The sequence below is a fragment of the Pipra filicauda genome, unplaced genomic scaffold (genome assembly GCF_003945595.2).
Source record: "Pipra filicauda isolate LSUMZ 115617 unplaced genomic scaffold, ASM394559v2 scaffold35_size7292922_pilon, whole genome shotgun sequence".
Taxonomy (NCBI): domain Eukaryota; kingdom Metazoa; phylum Chordata; class Aves; order Passeriformes; family Pipridae; genus Pipra; species Pipra filicauda.
The window spans coordinates 4,231,596-4,247,376 of record NW_024104487.1 but is presented as its reverse complement, the minus strand read 5'-3'; the positions used below and the strand labels follow the sequence as shown (position 1 = coordinate 4,247,376).

Sequence of the window (15,781 nt, the reverse complement as noted above, 5' to 3'; positions counted from 1 at the left end):
GTACTTGTTTTAATTATGCTAAACCTGAAAGATACAACTCGCAGAGCTCAACTAGTTGGTACAGAAATCTATAAAATTTTGAAATTTCTGTAATTTTTGAAGAATTTCAACAGACAACATTGAGGAAAATTCCATAAACATTCCCAGACAGGTGGTGAGAAGATGCTACAGATGTAGTAATATTCAAGCCAATACAGAAGAGGAAAAAATAAAAAGGAACACTTCAGTCAAAAAGTCCAAAAACTCCTCATACAAGCAAAGACTTTTGCAGCTTCAATACTTGGGCACAAACATGCATTGTGATAAAAATTCTCCTTCCTGTTCTGGGCACCATCTTGGAAACTTGGAAACTAAAATACTTATTTGCAGAAGGTACACAGAACACATATTCCTGCCTTGAGATTACCATATTCCCCATGTATAACTGGGAAATCAAGATGTGCATGTGCTGACTGATGTGTGCCCATGCAAAGAGCTGCTTTTTGGATGGTAAAGCCAAAATCTGGGCAAATCTGAGTCACTACATCAGTCATAGGGTATCCTTCCTATGTTGTGGTGCAAATTCAACATGTTATTCAGATCCAAAGAACATCAGGCCACTACACACTGTACCCTTTTGAAATGACCCCACAAAGGAATTATTCTTGGGAGGAGAGAATGGGAACTGCTGCATAACAGCAGCACCTTCAGATCAAGCAAAAGGAATATTCATTCATGATATTACAGAAGAAAATGTTGGCATAAATGTCTAATTTGCAAGTCAAATAAGAAGGCCAGATGAGTTTCCTGGTAGACTATTAAGATACATCTGCACAATCACTTTCTTAGTCACAGTCAATATTCAAACACCACTCTGGAAAAATAAAAGCACTTAAGTACTAAAATATTTTCACCATTTTGTCCTGTCAATTTTTCATACTGAATTCACAGAATACAGTTAATTTTTTACCTATGTAGAAAAATCCCTCTTACTCAAATCCTACTCCCACAATATGTCATGAAGAGCTATTATCTCTGTAAAAGAAAAGATCTGTTAGATTTTCAATCACATTTGTGTGCCTTATAATGACTTATGAGGAGAATTATCTTCATTTTTGTACAGGACAAGATACAGAGACAGGAATAAATCCATAAAAATGAAAGACAATTTTAGAGCCTTTTTTCTATAGAAAAATCACTGTGCAGGTTGAAAACTGGCCCATCTCTAAGCTCTGCAAACCAGTGTCCCAACAAAATGCACCCAAGAACTGCTTCAAAAGTTGCTTATTATTTTACCATTAGAAAAGCTTTCATTTCCTTTACATTTTGTGGGTGTTAAAGAAGTTAAAGAAGTTAAAAACTTTTGCTCTGTCTGAGAAAGGCAAACACATTTATGATCAAAACTGAGTACCTTGTCCACGCTGGGGCAAGAACTTGGAAAAAAAACCATGAGTGGCTTTTACGGCAAAATAATGACCTTAAGAAAAAACCACAACATATATTTAAAAAAACCAACCAAACGAAAAACCCCACAAACAACAATATAAAAAATCCCACAACATACAAATCCCTCTCCCCCGTTTTGGAGCTTTGAAAGGCAAATGACAGCCCAGGCACACGCTTTGCCAGGACACTGGCGGAGCCTGGCCGGGCGCACCGCGCACCGTCCCAGCCGGGGAATATCCGCGCAGCCCCGGGGCTGCTGGGCAGCAGGTGCCGCGGGCTGGGCTCCCCGCTCCGCCCGAGGCAGAGGCCGCCTTACCTACAGCGAGCGTCCCGGCAGAGGCTCCGCCGCCACAGCCGCCGCGGGAGGCGGTGGCAGCGCTGACGAGCCGCCTGCGGGAGCGCCGCGGGGCGCGCCCGACCCCGAGGATGCGCCGCCCCTGGGCCTCGGAAGCCCTCAGGGCGAGGGAACAAAGCTGTGTGATGGCCCCGGCAATGGCAGGGTGGTGCCCGGCTCCTGAGAAGCAGACTCCGGGGCAGCCGCCCAAGCTCCCCACTGGCAGCTGGAGGGACAGCGAAGGGACAGCGGGAGCCCGGCGGGGAGCCTTGCGCTGCCCCGACTGCGCCCCGGTGCCGGGCGGGGAGGCCCCGGCGACTTTCGGAGGGGCGCGCTGCCCTCTCCCGGCCGGAGCGCAGGGTGTGAGCCCGCCGGCGGGGCAGGAGCTGCGGCAGCCCCGGCACTCCCTCAAGGCAGCCGGAGCCTTCCCCTTCCGTCCTCTCCGCTCCGCTCCGGTCGTCGGGCGGTGGTCCTGTAGTCGGCAGTACGCGGCTGGGATCTGCCCACGCAAGGCGCTGGTTGATCAGGCTGCTTCCCGGCCTCTCCAGGCGTGTTTCGTGCGGCATAGTGCATTGATCCCGATAAACCACACCGCATTTCGGCTTTTCAGCTGCCAAGCATATGCAATACATAATTTCAGCTGTTCTTAAAATCATCTTATGTTGATTCCCTAAGCCTCTTCTGTCAACCCGTTTCACTGGTAATGACGGTGAAGCACTGAAGATGTGGGGTTGTGAGTACCAGGTTGCGGATAGGGACTTCCCAAGCTCCCTCTTACTGCACTGTAATTGAATTCGTGACCTGTTTGCTGTTGATGGACAGCATACTTTCTTCATAACAGCAGCATTTTAGCACAATGTCATGGGGATGAAAAAAAGGTTTATCCAAGTGCTGTAAGCAGTGCATGAAAGAATTAGTGTTTTACTGTGAGACGGTGGCTGGTACACAACAAAGGTGTGTATTTCCTTGGTAGCCCAAATATCTGGGAAACACAGGAGACTAAAAGTAATCAGAGAGAGAGTGAGAAAGCATAAGAATTCTGGGTCTGTTCAGCCCAGAAGCAGAGTTTAAGTAAGGTCTGAGTATTAGTTTATTAAGCAATGCTACCACTTTAAAACTGACTAAGCCAATACTAAAAATGTTATCCAAGTCCTCCAGTGCCGTCATCTGAGATCAAAGCTCTATTGCCATACTTTTCCATCCTGTACTCTTTTCCCATACCTACAAGGATTCTTGCAGCTCCTGACTTTTAAACGGAAAACTACTTGCAATAAGAATAGTAAGCACATTAACAGTGTGTTGATAGTTTAAAAAAATTGAACATAGAATAATGAAATCCATCTGACAGCTGATATTCCAAGGCCTACATATTGCCTATTCAACTAATAGAAAAGTTGTATCTAAGCTGGTAAATGCACCGGAAGACCCTAGTTAATAGCACAAGATCACAACCTGACTCACATTTCATAATAAAAAATTGAAGCTTCTCAGTTATGTATTCTTACCAGATGTCCTTAACACAATTAAACTCTGCTAATTCACTTACCTTGAACCATCTAAATGCATTATAGTTTCACAAGCATTTTTAAAAATTAAGCATATTAGACTGCTGTAACAGAGCACAGGTCACAAAGGTACTGCCCTGGAGGAGAGACAGAAGCCAGTAGAACCCCATTACCACCCTGACTGTTTCAGCAAGAGATTCATGGCTTTACATAGGTGTGTGTGTGTTCATCTCTAAAGTTTAAAGGTTTTGGTGGTTTACTTTGGGTAGCTGATCACACAGAAAAACATCTCTGCATAGTACAAGGAAACAGGGACTTTTGTGCTGTCCTTGTCAGAACAAGTCCACAACTCTCAGTAGCAGAGATAACCTGCTGGTTACGGTGTGATCAGGACTTTGGAAAGTTAAATATACCAGAAGGAAAAGATACAGGTTGACGGGGTGCAGCCAGGTTAAGGGTGGCTTGCAACCATCTTAGAGCACCTTTCCTTTACATCCAGCCCCAGCATACTTTACTGAAAACATACAGAGGGATTGCTTTACTTCAGTTGCCATATTCACTCACAACTGAATATAGCAAGCTAGCCAAGTGCATGTATGTTATCCTAGAAAAGAAGACAAATACAGGTGCATCTGCAGAAGCTGGAGACTCAGGATTTCAATTCCAAATTTTCACAATTGAAAAAGATACAAAAATTACTATCTGAAGGTTGTAATTGAATTAACATAATTTCCAACAGGATGTAGTATTTCCATAAGATACTGACAGGCCTCAGTTCCAGAGTAAACCACCTCTTGCATTTCTATCATGCAAATCTGTTGAAATACAAAGGTATTTACCCTCAAGAAGTTAGAATATGTAAGTGATCTAGCAATAAAAGTTTCACTCATTAGCTGAATTAGTCCAGGGAAGAGAGATCAATGCCTTCCCTGGGGAATGTTCAGTTGAAGGCTTGACAAAATCAGCAGTGACCAAGCAGACCATCTCTCCATTTCTCCCACATAATTCGGGTGCCCGAACACAGGAAAGGGAAGTGTTTACTATTAATTCTAGGTGCATTAGAGAAGCCTCCACACTAACTGTGCTCCTGAACCCAACATTCAGTGATTATTCCCTCTGTCCAACAAAAATGCTTCCTAGGAAAAGTATATTAAAAAAACTAATAACAGACATGCTTTTGTAGGTAACTATCTGCTGTGGGGCAAGGTAATTTATTAACTATATTTTAAACACAAATCAACCTGGTTATTCCCAAATGACCCACAAGTAAAGGAACATGTCGTATGCAATAAATGCCCACTTTTCCATATAAGTAGAATAATATGCTTTCCCAAAACAGGACACTCAGCATTACATCTCCTCCAATCTAATGCGCAATAACCTATTTCAACTATTTCAGTTCACGACATTCTATCTAAATACTTCAAAATATTAGATTCTGGTAATGGACTGCTGAAAAAATAAGTACTTTTTCATAAAAATAAATTACTTTTTCACTTGTAGAACAAAAACATGCGTGCTTAGCGCTGCCGTAAAGCATTTTAAACATGCACCAGCACACTACAAACTGGAACTTTTTTTCCTATTTTATTCAACCATCAACCTGTCAAAAAAGCCAGAATTTGAAGTTTTATATTGCATTATATAATTATTATGTATTACATAAAATGAGAACATGGGCAACAGGCACCACAATGGTAATAACAGTATCTTACGCAAGCTCCTTGATAACTTGATTATGTTAGTACTGAAGAAAAGCTTGCATAATGTAAAAAAATCTTATTAAATGGGAAAAAGAAGTTATTACTTTTCATTACAGAGAATAACAGAGACACAAAGATTAGACAACTTTGGCAAGTTTGTCACCTGAACAAATACTAGCTTTCAATGCGGAGGTAGTAAATCCAGTAGAATTCATAATACAACTGGTCAGTCAAATAAGTCTTCCAAATTTCATTTTACTAGTCTTGTTAGACATTAAGATCTTAAATAGCATTTGTTTCTCTATGTTTTCATCAGATTTCCATTTGTGTAGACAATACCTAACATCTGTTTTCATGTCTACCTTGGCAAACTCACTTGGAAGAATATCCTGAATGGTAAACATCATAACACATCGAATTACTCTAAGATCTGAGAATCATTGAACAGTTCGGGTTGGGAGAGACCTCTAAAGATCATCTAGTCCAATTCCCTTGCAACTACTTGAATGTTTACAGGGATGGAGCAACTACCAGCTCTCTGGGCAACCTGTTCCAATGTTTCACCACTCTCGTTGTAAAAATCTTCTTTATGTCTAGACTGTATCTACCCTTCTTTAAGATTATAAAAATTACCCTTTGTCCTGTCACAACAAGCCCTGCTAAAAGGTTGTAATTGTCCTTTTAAGTATTGAAAGGCCGTGAGGTCTCCCTGGAGCCTTCTCTTCTCCAGGCTGAGCAACCCCAATGTTCTACCCTCCAAGTCTCTCAGCCTGTCCTCCTAGAAGAGGTGCCACAGCCCTCTGATCATCTTCATGGCCCTCCTCTGGACTCATTCCAATAGGTCCATATCCTTCCTGCACTGAGCACCTGTCTTGGGTTACACAGATTCTGGTATCCAGCTTTTCTTTTCTCTTTTCCCCAAATATGTCCTTTTTTTTTTTTCTTTTTGGTGTTTTTCCTTCTTTAAAGAGACTGAACTGCTAGTGATTACTGACTCAAACATTTGACCATATATATAGTGACTGCCCAGGCACTGTAAGACACTGGACTATTGGTGCCTATGGCTCAATCAGCAGTCTGCTTTGTTAACAGTGTGCAGAGTGGCGACCCAGGCCAGGGGCTGAAGGCAAGCACATCCGACAACTCAGGCTACAAGCTCCAGTCACACTGAGCTTCTCATCCACCAACACCTCCAAGTCTTTTGACTCAAGCTCCCAGCTTGTGCTTCGGATTGCCCTGATGCAGATGTAAGACCTTGCACTTGGACTTGTTGAACTTCATGAGGTTCACAAGGGCCCACTTCTCAAGTCTGTCCAGATCCCTCTAGATGGTATCCCGTCCTTCAGGTCTGTCAACTGCACGACTCAGCTTTGTGTCATCTGCAAACCCACTGAAGGTGCATTCAATCCATTGTCAATGTAATGGATGAAGGCATTACACAATACTGGTCCCAGTAGAGACCCCTGAATGACACCACTTATCTATCATTCATCTCTATCTGAACATTGAGCCATTGACCAGTACTCTCTGGATGCGACCATCTAACCAAATTCTCATCCACTGAACAGTCCATCCATCAAATCTCTCTCTCTCCAACTTAGATCAAACTAATCGCTATTTTAATCCAACTTCTTCCTATGCTTCTGCTAGCCACACATCAAACTTTGAGACACTACAATGGATACATATCTTAGACATGAATATTGTCAGTAAGAACTGAGAATACGTTTTATGTCAAGGTTAGTAGTTTTCAAGCCATGGAACACTACGCTCCCAAGAAAAATGTGTGCCTTCAACTCCAAGCAATACTGGTTCATAGAATAAGGCGGCTCTAGGAAGAGCCTAGTGTCATCCTAAATGTACTCAATAGCCTTTAGCACACCTCTGTTTCCAATGTGTACACAGTGATACAGCATTGCCTGAAGTTAAAATAAACCATACCCTAGCATTCAAACATATACTGATAACAACGTAGACAGAAAGTGATAGAATTACACAAAAATTGAGTTCTGACATTTAACTGAATATTTTCTCACTGCTGTGTATTTTCCTTATTACAATAATTTAATTTGAATTAATTTCCCTTTAGAAGTATTATCTACTTTCTATATAATTCATATTTTTCAATATACATAAGCATGTACTTCTCTTCTTGAGTCATTTTGCGATTTCCGATGAATTCATGGAAGTCTGAAATGAAGATGAAGCAGGGAGAGAAAACACAATGTATCAAATGCATATGCCATTTTATTCCTGTTTCCAGGGATGTGAGATGGCATACTAACCTTAAATAAGGGCAATGACACATTAAAATTAGACAAACCTCAATTATTTTCTAGTAAATAAAATCAAATCATTATAGTACTGGATGCCAAACACATACTTTAAAAAGTTACATAACTCTGGAATAAAACTGTAAAATTCAATTGTTCAAAAAATTTTGCAAGGAAAATCTTGAAAACTTCCTTCTTTCTCTGTCTTCAGCAATCAAGCCTATTCAGCAACATAGTTTGGAAGACAGATCTTCAACCTAGAAAGGCTTATTTTGACAGTCACTATTAAAAGTTACAAGGAGAACAGATCATATATTCCAAGTCCACAGTATTTTTGTGACAATTTGCTGTGATGGCTTTCAGTCATTCCTATTTGTTTCCATGGCCTCTGCAAGACCATTACTTTTGTTCTCTTCTAGATATGTATCTCTTTTCTCAGTAAAAGTAGCAAACAGTGTATCCATCATCCCCAAAACTTCTAGTAGTTCCTCTTGATAGTCAATCTCTTTTCCTATAGCTTCCTGAAGTTTCAAGAACTGTTTATCAACAATCGCTGACTGCCCAACCACAGGCTGATAAATATCTGTAAAAAAAAAAATCACTTAAAAATCCACATATTTATAAAAAGGTGAAAATTATAGTAACTAGTTAGAGATGCTTTTAAGGAATCTGGCAGAAGTCCAACCCTGTGGACAAATAAAACAACTTTAATGGTGTTCCATAAACAGTAGTCATATGTACTCAATGTAACAGTATGTCAAACTAATAAAACATGTTTTTATGACCTCTAATACTATTTTTACCTCACAGAAGAAGTTACTTGTACTATGTAAGCATAGAAACATGAAGTATTAAAGGTACTTAGAGACCACGAGGAGTTTCCTGCAGCCAGTGCAAATCAGATACTGACTGCAGTTAGAGTTATCTGGCAATGTCTCTTTTTGGATCATTTATAAGACTTCATACTTATAAACAAACCCGTAAAAGTTTGTTTTCTTTAAAATGTAGCACTTTCAACCTTATTTCCAAGCGAGCTATATAACTTCGAGAATCTTTTTTGTGTTGTCCTTACCAGTGATCATATCTGCAACAGTGACCAGCACAGGAGTAAATCGTGGCTCAATCACACGCCTGCAAAATTGGAAGACATTCTAGTTTTACTGCTTTTATCCACTGCACTTCTACCACCAACAAGCAGCTTTTCCACACAGGCATACAGACAACTTCTCCATGAAGACACAGCACAGAACAGTAGACACAGATGCAGGTCAAAAAAACCCCCTGCATGTGGTATTCACCCTTCTCCTTTTGGGAAGACAGTGGGGGTTGGAGGACTGGCAAAAGTCTCAGGTACATGAGGACATAACAGATTAAGGGTTGAATGTCTGTCAAAGAAGTAGAATATCTCATACTATCAGCAAAACTGTTCTGTGCTAACTGGTAAACTGTTTCAGACCTATCCCAGCTTTCGATCAGAATGCAAAAGGCTTGTGAGAGCAACAATGTTCTACCTGTGATCTGTTGAAACTCTGACAAATTATTAGAAAATAAAAGTGTCAAAATAGTTAGAGAGAACTCAGGTTAAAATAATACCTTGCCACAAAGGTAAGGAGGAGATTAACTTGCTTCTCATCTCGGCCTGCAAGTGCACTCCTCAATGTTCCTCTGCGATGCAGTTCCTGCATAACTGCAACCGTAACTTCAGGAGTATGAAGCATGATGGGTGGCTGGACATATATAGAAGAGCTTAGTACCAAAGCAGTATCTTTACACACAACACAGGGCTGATATCAGCAAAACCAAAATGGAACCTAAGTTTGGTTCCTTTCTAGTTACACACTAAGATAAAATTAGTTTGACATATAGGAAAAATTCACATCAGGTGATATCACACAACTCTGATGAGAAAAACCAATGCGTTACCTCCAGGACTGCATCAAGAGCCTTGGAAGACTCAAAGCTCTTCAGCAGCTTGTCGTATTTCCTCAAAACACGTTTTACAGGTTTACTGACACAGAAATCTTCCTAGGATTCAAAGAAGAGTTCAGAATTAGACAAATACGCACACAAAACAGATTAGACGTATTACCGTGAACAAGCTTGTATGTCTTATATATTTCCTCCCTTCCCTTTCTCCAACCCAGCACATTCCAAAAAAAACAATTTTTGACAAGGGTTTCAGTACATATTTTCTCACCACCTCATACCTGTTTTGGCATGTAAGTTCTTCCTTTCACATAGGTTCTATATGCTGGTTGTCTCTTCTTTTGTGACTTTTCATTCCTTTCTTCAGGTTTCCTGTGTTTAACATTTAGCACCCCATTGGTCATGCCTACAACTATAGTTTCATCTTCAGGCTAGAACAAAGAAATCACAGAGTTAGGACCCAAGTATTTTATTTGCTGCTCTATCATGGAGATTTTTAAATTTTTATGCTTTGTGATAAGGCTCAAATAATAGTGTGACAGATACCTCTTTGAGGTCCCGTGATCAAATACTTTGTTCAAAACAGGGACAGCTTCAAGGCTATGTTCATTAGCAACATTACAGACTAACTAGTGAATCGAGCTCAATTATGCATTAACATCCTTCTGCAAGTATGAGGTTTTGTTTTTTTCAATGGCATACAACTGCCTTTGGCTATTACATGCCATACAACAGGCATGACCACCACCTAGGAGAAAGCAAAGCTATCATGGAACAGCAGAATTTTGAGAAACATCTGAAAGGTGTTCAAAACACTGGTCACTTACACAACAAAGTAGGTATAAATTTCACTCAAAGAAGCTGTGGATGCTCTGTGCCTTTAAGTGTTCAAAGCCGGGTTGGATGGGGCTTTGAGCAACCTAGTCTACTGGAAGGTGTCCTTGCCCCTAGCAGGGGAGGCTGGAACTAGGTGATTTTTTAAGATACCATTCAAGCCAAACCATATTATGATATAATAAAAGGCTATAGAATTATGACAGGTATGATGGAGATCAGCGGGCCAATGTCTCATTTAAAGGCATCAACTGAAGATAATGAAGGTTCAAGTGGAACAATAAGAAGCAATTCTTCACACAACAAGTATGAGAAATGTGGAACTCCTTGTCAAGGAATCTAGGCAAAGTTTCAAGTTTGCCGAAGCTCAAAGAGAGACTGAGCAGGCTTATGTAAGAGAAATTCTTTGACTTGCACAGAAATCACACTCTGCTGAGCTAACTTCTCATGTATTTATTACTCAGGAGGAATATAATCAGTCATCCCACTTTGCATCCAACAGCACTCTTCTGAAACACTTCCAATAGCCACGAAAGCAAAATTAATTACTTTAGTGACTTAAAAGGTATCAGTAATTACCTTATCTAGGAAGATGTCTACTGTACTTACCGATAACGCAAGACTGAGGATGGATGTTGCATAATTAAAGCTGTGGACTACTTTGTAGGATGTAGTACTGTAAATCTTCACATGCCTATACAGAAGAGTAATGATAGAACTATTGTTAGTAGTGCCTTATCATAGTCACTTTACAGGAATTTCATCACTCTCAACTTCTATAGATCATTTAAGGAAACTGAGTATTGATACGATGCATTCCCCAGACTACCACTGAGCTTCTTAATTATTACTATTAAAAGATATCCACAAGTCAAGACAGGATTGCTCTTACCCCAGAAAAGATGAAAATGGGGCAAGGACAAGAGAAGAAACTGAAAGCAGATGTAGTGACTATCTGACTTCAGAAATGCTTATTAGGAAACATCACTTCAAATTTGTTCTTAAATTTTAAATGTAAGATCTATTAGCAATTTCTGGAAGTAAATCCATAGATATTGTATCCAGCTCCTCCTTAATCATTTCATTGAAAGTATCAAATATTTTAAAAATGGGAAAACAAAACATTATCTTACAAGGATGAACTGTAGTGTTATGTAATCATAAAGCCTGAGGTAACCTAGGAAGTACATGAGGGAGGAGGGAAACAGACCACTGTCATTTCAGACCACTTTATATTTCTAATGTTTTGGAGACAACAGACCAAGAATCAGTATTCACCAACTTAAACCAAACAAACAAAAAAGCAAGGAGGTCATCTTTCACCTATCATCCCAGGTACAAAAAGCAACAGCATGAGACAGAAAACTCAGGCTTTTTAAAAGTGAATACTAATACACTTTTAACTATTTAAACTGTATTAAAGAATAGTTACTTTACAGAGACTGCAAAGGTCAGTTCAGAAATTAAAAAAAACCAAAACACTTATTCAGAAGTTGTCCATGTGCATTCCCGTATGGCACATGCAATCCTTACTGACATTCAGGTTAGTAAGAAGAAAAGGTTGAGGCATATCATGGAATCATAGCACAGTTCAAGGTGGAAGAAACCTTTCAAATGTCATCTAGATCAACCCCCCTGTAATAAGCAGGGACATTAGTTACATACCTTGGCCCCAAAACCTGTTCTCAAGTAAAGCCCAAAAAACACGGACAGATTCACAAATCCTTTCCTTTCAAAGGAATAAAAGTTCTAAAGAATTTAAATCTCAAAAAGCCACAAAACGTACTAACCTGTCCAGGGATCCTGACAATAACCTTTGTCCAGAGCTGTTCAGGCATAAACAAGTTACAGTTTTGTGGTGATTTTTAAGTGAAACTAGTAACTGTCCGCCTTTTAGTACATCCCAAACTTTGACATATCGACCTCCTGTGAAAAGGAAGCACATAAAACAGTCTTACATATGTACACATTTACGCTTCTCTGAAGTTCTCACAGAATAATACAGTACCTCCTACATGTCACAATTTTCTGTACCTACTCACCATTCCTTCCATTATGACTATCTCCTGGGACAAGACACACTACAAGTCTCCTCCTTTTTAGGCCATTCTAAATGGAGCTGAATGATTCAACATACTCCTTACCAAAAAAACAAAAATCTGTAAACCACTGGGTCACAGGACTTGCGATGCAATGGCAAGAAGAGGCTAAAAAACTTTGTCAACATTAAGAGAAAGACACAGTCCCATCTTTTCAAAACTTCTTAAGTATGTTTATTCCTTCACTTCAGCACTGGGCTAATTAAAGTCTGTATTTTGTCATTAAAAATGTCTTTTTCTGGGTGGGCCTGCTACAAGAATATCAAAACAGAGACAAAAAGAAAAGACCCCTACTCACACCCTTCAAATAAACACAGATTCCTAAAGAAGATATTTGAGAAATCTAGCTGTTACATCACTTACCACTTCATTATGAAATTAAAGCACCACACAAAAAATAAGTAGCTGTAGTATTTCTCAAATTACGACCACAGAAAAGATATTTGATTTATTTCATTTTATTGAATTACCTGCAGATACTAGAAGTCCACCAGAAGGGAACAGAAGCACGCTCTCCACAGGATGGCCATGTTCTATTGTCATGACACTACTTTTTGTTCGTGCATCAAATAGTTTCACAGTGTGATCATAGGAACCTAGAAACACCACCATAAATGGCTTCAGTTTTATAATTTCAATTATTTCAGGAACTAAAACAGCCATGTTCTACAATCTAAAGGAGCTCCTGGCTAATAGTAACGTTTTACACCACATACTTAAAAACTCTATGTGGTTTACCTTGGTTATTTTATAGCCTTCAGGCAACATAAACTTTCTAATTCTAGCCCTAGCTTCATCTCAGCCCTTAAAAGTAATTTGCTTTAATTTTATTTCACTTCCATTAATGAAGTGTATTTACAACAATAAATACCAGGCAACCTGATGAAACCTAGACTCTTGTGCCTCCGGATGTAAGGAATATTAGGGTTTTTTCACAGCAGCTTACCACAGATTAATAGAAAGCTACTGCCAAGAAAACCAAAAGGAATGGTTTCAAAGAACTCTTCACGTGACCTTTCATTCTGGAGCCAGAACTACTGGCTCAGTCAATACCTCAGTCAACCCCAGCCAAAGGATACATTCACAGTATTTTCTTAACTTTCAAAAGCTAGTTAGAACAGTTCTGTTAACCCTAAAAGGCTAAAACAAAAGATGTTAAAACTCAGTTCATGTTGACTTTCCCCAAAACGTCAGTGTCAAGCTTAAAAACCAAGCAAAAAAAGGAAACAACAAAGTAGGCATTATGTAGGAAGACTAACCCTCCACTATGAAAATATAATAAACAAGATCCTACTGAATGAAAAATTTTCTTTCTGCATTTTTCTTCAATCCAAAAGAAGTATAGATACAGAATAAAACTGAACCTGTTATAAAGACATCCGCATTCACTTTACTTGCACAGCCGCATCTCACGTAGTCAGTATGCTCACTATATGAGACAATTTCTGTGGCACTTGGAATATCCCACAAATTTGTTGAATAATCATCACCACCAGAAAATATCCTGTATTTATCGGACAGGAAACCCACTAGATGAACCGGTCTAGAAAACAAAAGTCCACAATACCCAAAGTCAAAATACAATGTGTTTCAAGAAGAGTTAGTCTGTATGAAGAGTTTAATAAAGTATGTTAACTTAGAAGTGCAAGGTGGTTTTTTACATCAGAAGTTACAAAGCCTTACTTTAGAGGTTAAAATATTTTAGGTTTTGTATTTCCAGGCAGAAAAGGGTCATGCTGACAGATGCTTACCTAAGCACTGATATGGTATGCTTTAAATGTTTTACAGGTCTCCTTGAAAGCTCATTCAAAAGCTCTACATTCTTCACTTGTTACTTAGAGGTCTGTGTGCTAGCACTGTCCTTTAGAAAACATTTACAATTTTAAGAAAAATTTATTATAGTAAATTTTAAGTACGACTGGTTTGGACAATCTTCCCATCCTTTAAAATTGCTATTTAAATCTTTATTGTCAACATAACATCCCAACAGAGAATGACTTTTACGGAAAACACAGATACACAGATCTTACTACAGTTAACCTCGTCATTAGAGCGTAACACCTGATCTACAAACACAGACCTCAAACAGAAACACTCACAACATCAACCTGGGTGATTTCCACTGAAAGGGAGGTTGTTGTTCCACATAGACGAAATACACATTGGTCTTCCACAGCACAGCAACCTGTTCAAGAATTGTCTTCTCCTCACTGGTACACAGAACTTCTAACTCCTTACCCACCCCACCCTATCATAATGAACTTTTTATGTTTTGGTTTGGTTTGGTTTGGTTTTTTAAGGGATCCCTTCTCTTCCTGGCATATTTCTTCTTTTTTTTTTTTTTAGACACTTTTTAGAACTCTTTTCCTGCCAGCATCAAATATAAGACACTTATCAGTGCCAGGTAGTCGCAAGACTCCATCTACACAACATATTAACAGACACCTACTGGAAACAGAAAATGTATTTACTCTTCTCTATACTCTATGCATATTTAGCATTTAAAAAAAAAACCTCCCTCCAAGTTAGAATTTAACTGTAAAATCTACTTTTCAGTTAAGATCTGCATGAGACAGTTGCAAGCAACATGTAACAGCATTACTCAGATTTTCAGCAACATGCAAAGCAGGCACATAAATACTATATGCTGGTGAGGCAGTGGGACGGGTTGCCCAGGAAAGTTATGGAGGGAAAAGCCAATACTGTCTTACTTAGTGTGCCCATCGAACTGCCTCAGTGGTGCTCTCCCGCTGACGTCGAAGAGGCGGATGCTGCTGTCCTCACTGCCTGCAACAAGCAGCTGCCCATCATCCCTGTACGTGGCACTATATGCGGCATCTCTGAAGCGAGAGAATGTTTTGATGGGCTCCTGGGAGTAACGGCCATAAATGTGGATCTGGAAAAACAACAAGGCATTAAATTTTCTTGCATCATATCAACACAAGGACAGCATCATAAAAACCTCAGAAAAGCCACTTACCCTCGAGGAGGCTGTGACAGCATAGTTGTATGGTGGGACTGGGGAGAAGTCAATTTTACTTACTGCACCGAATTCCTTTATCTGAACGGGTGTCTAAAACAACAGTAGTAAAGATCATGAAAAAAAATTACCACACCATCAAATAGGAAAACAGCAAAATAAAAACTACTTCCTACAGCGAGTTCAAAACTCCTTTAGAGCCAAATCGTTTCTTAATTACAACGATACCGAATTTCACTTCTGCCAGTCTCTACTCCGGCTCTCGTAGGTTTTTTCCAATACACTCATAACAACTGACCCATTCATTACGTGTTTTCATCAAAAACAAAAAAACCCTAACTCACGCGTCTTTACAAAATAATTCGATTAGTTGCACGAAAGCGGTAAAAAAAAATTTCCAGAGTAGTAACTGAGGCTGTTGGGCCGCCTCCTACCTTGTACCCTCGCCAGTACAGCGTGTCCTGCGTGATCTTCTCGCCGAGCTTGGGGCACGCCTGCACCACCACCGGCTTGTACGCGGCCATGGCGCTCCGGGCGCGGGGCCTCCGGGCACGGTAAGGCTGCCGCCGCGTCTCCCCTGACCTCTCCGGGTCAGGCGGGGGCTGTCCGGGAGAGGCTCGGGAAGCGCGATGGGACCGGGACACGCTGCGGGAGCGCTATGGCGGCACCGGGCCGGCCGCGAGGAGAGGCAGCGCGGGCGCA

General features: G+C 40.1%; 2 protein-coding genes across 2 annotated transcripts in view; both read right to left on the bottom strand.

The window, feature by feature from the left end:
• ARHGEF28 (Rho guanine nucleotide exchange factor 28) overlaps positions 1 to 2,059 on the bottom strand; it is a 113,183-nt gene extending 111,124 nt beyond the window's left edge. The window contains exon 1 of the mRNA XM_039384546.1: positions 1,742 to 2,059. The gene's annotated coding sequence lies outside the window, so the exon portion shown is untranslated. The remainder of the gene's footprint in view (positions 1 to 1,741) is intronic.
• A 2,773-nt stretch (positions 2,060 to 4,832) lies between these two features.
• Positions 4,833 to 15,753, bottom strand: UTP15 (UTP15 small subunit processome component). Its single transcript, XM_027709909.2, has 12 exons — positions 15,514 to 15,753; positions 15,080 to 15,172; positions 14,811 to 14,995; positions 13,464 to 13,642; positions 12,570 to 12,695; positions 11,791 to 11,926; positions 10,610 to 10,694; positions 9,448 to 9,597; positions 9,164 to 9,265; positions 8,834 to 8,967; positions 8,313 to 8,371; positions 4,833 to 7,823 (listed from the first exon to the last, which is right to left on the bottom strand). The coding sequence occupies exons 1-12, from the start codon at positions 15,601 to 15,603 to the stop codon at positions 7,600 to 7,602; spliced, it is 1,563 nt and encodes a 520-aa protein (XP_027565710.1). The 5' UTR covers positions 15,604 to 15,753; the 3' UTR covers positions 4,833 to 7,599.
• Between the last annotated feature and the right edge of the window lie 28 nt (positions 15,754 to 15,781).

Excerpts from the sequence above, each read along its gene's own strand:
- UTP15 (XM_027709909.2), bottom strand. The coding sequence starts at position 15,603 with ATGGCCGCGTACAAGCCGGTGGTGGTGCAGGCGTGCCCCAAGCTCGGC. Across the intron at positions 11,927-12,569 it reads TGGACTTCTAGTATCTGCAG|GAGGTCGATATGTCAAAGTT; the intron begins GTAATTCAATAA and ends TCCTTTTCACAG. Across the intron at positions 7,824-8,312 it reads TGTTGCAGATATGATCACTG|ATATTTATCAGCCTGTGGTT; the intron begins GTAAGGACAACA and ends TTTTTTTTACAG.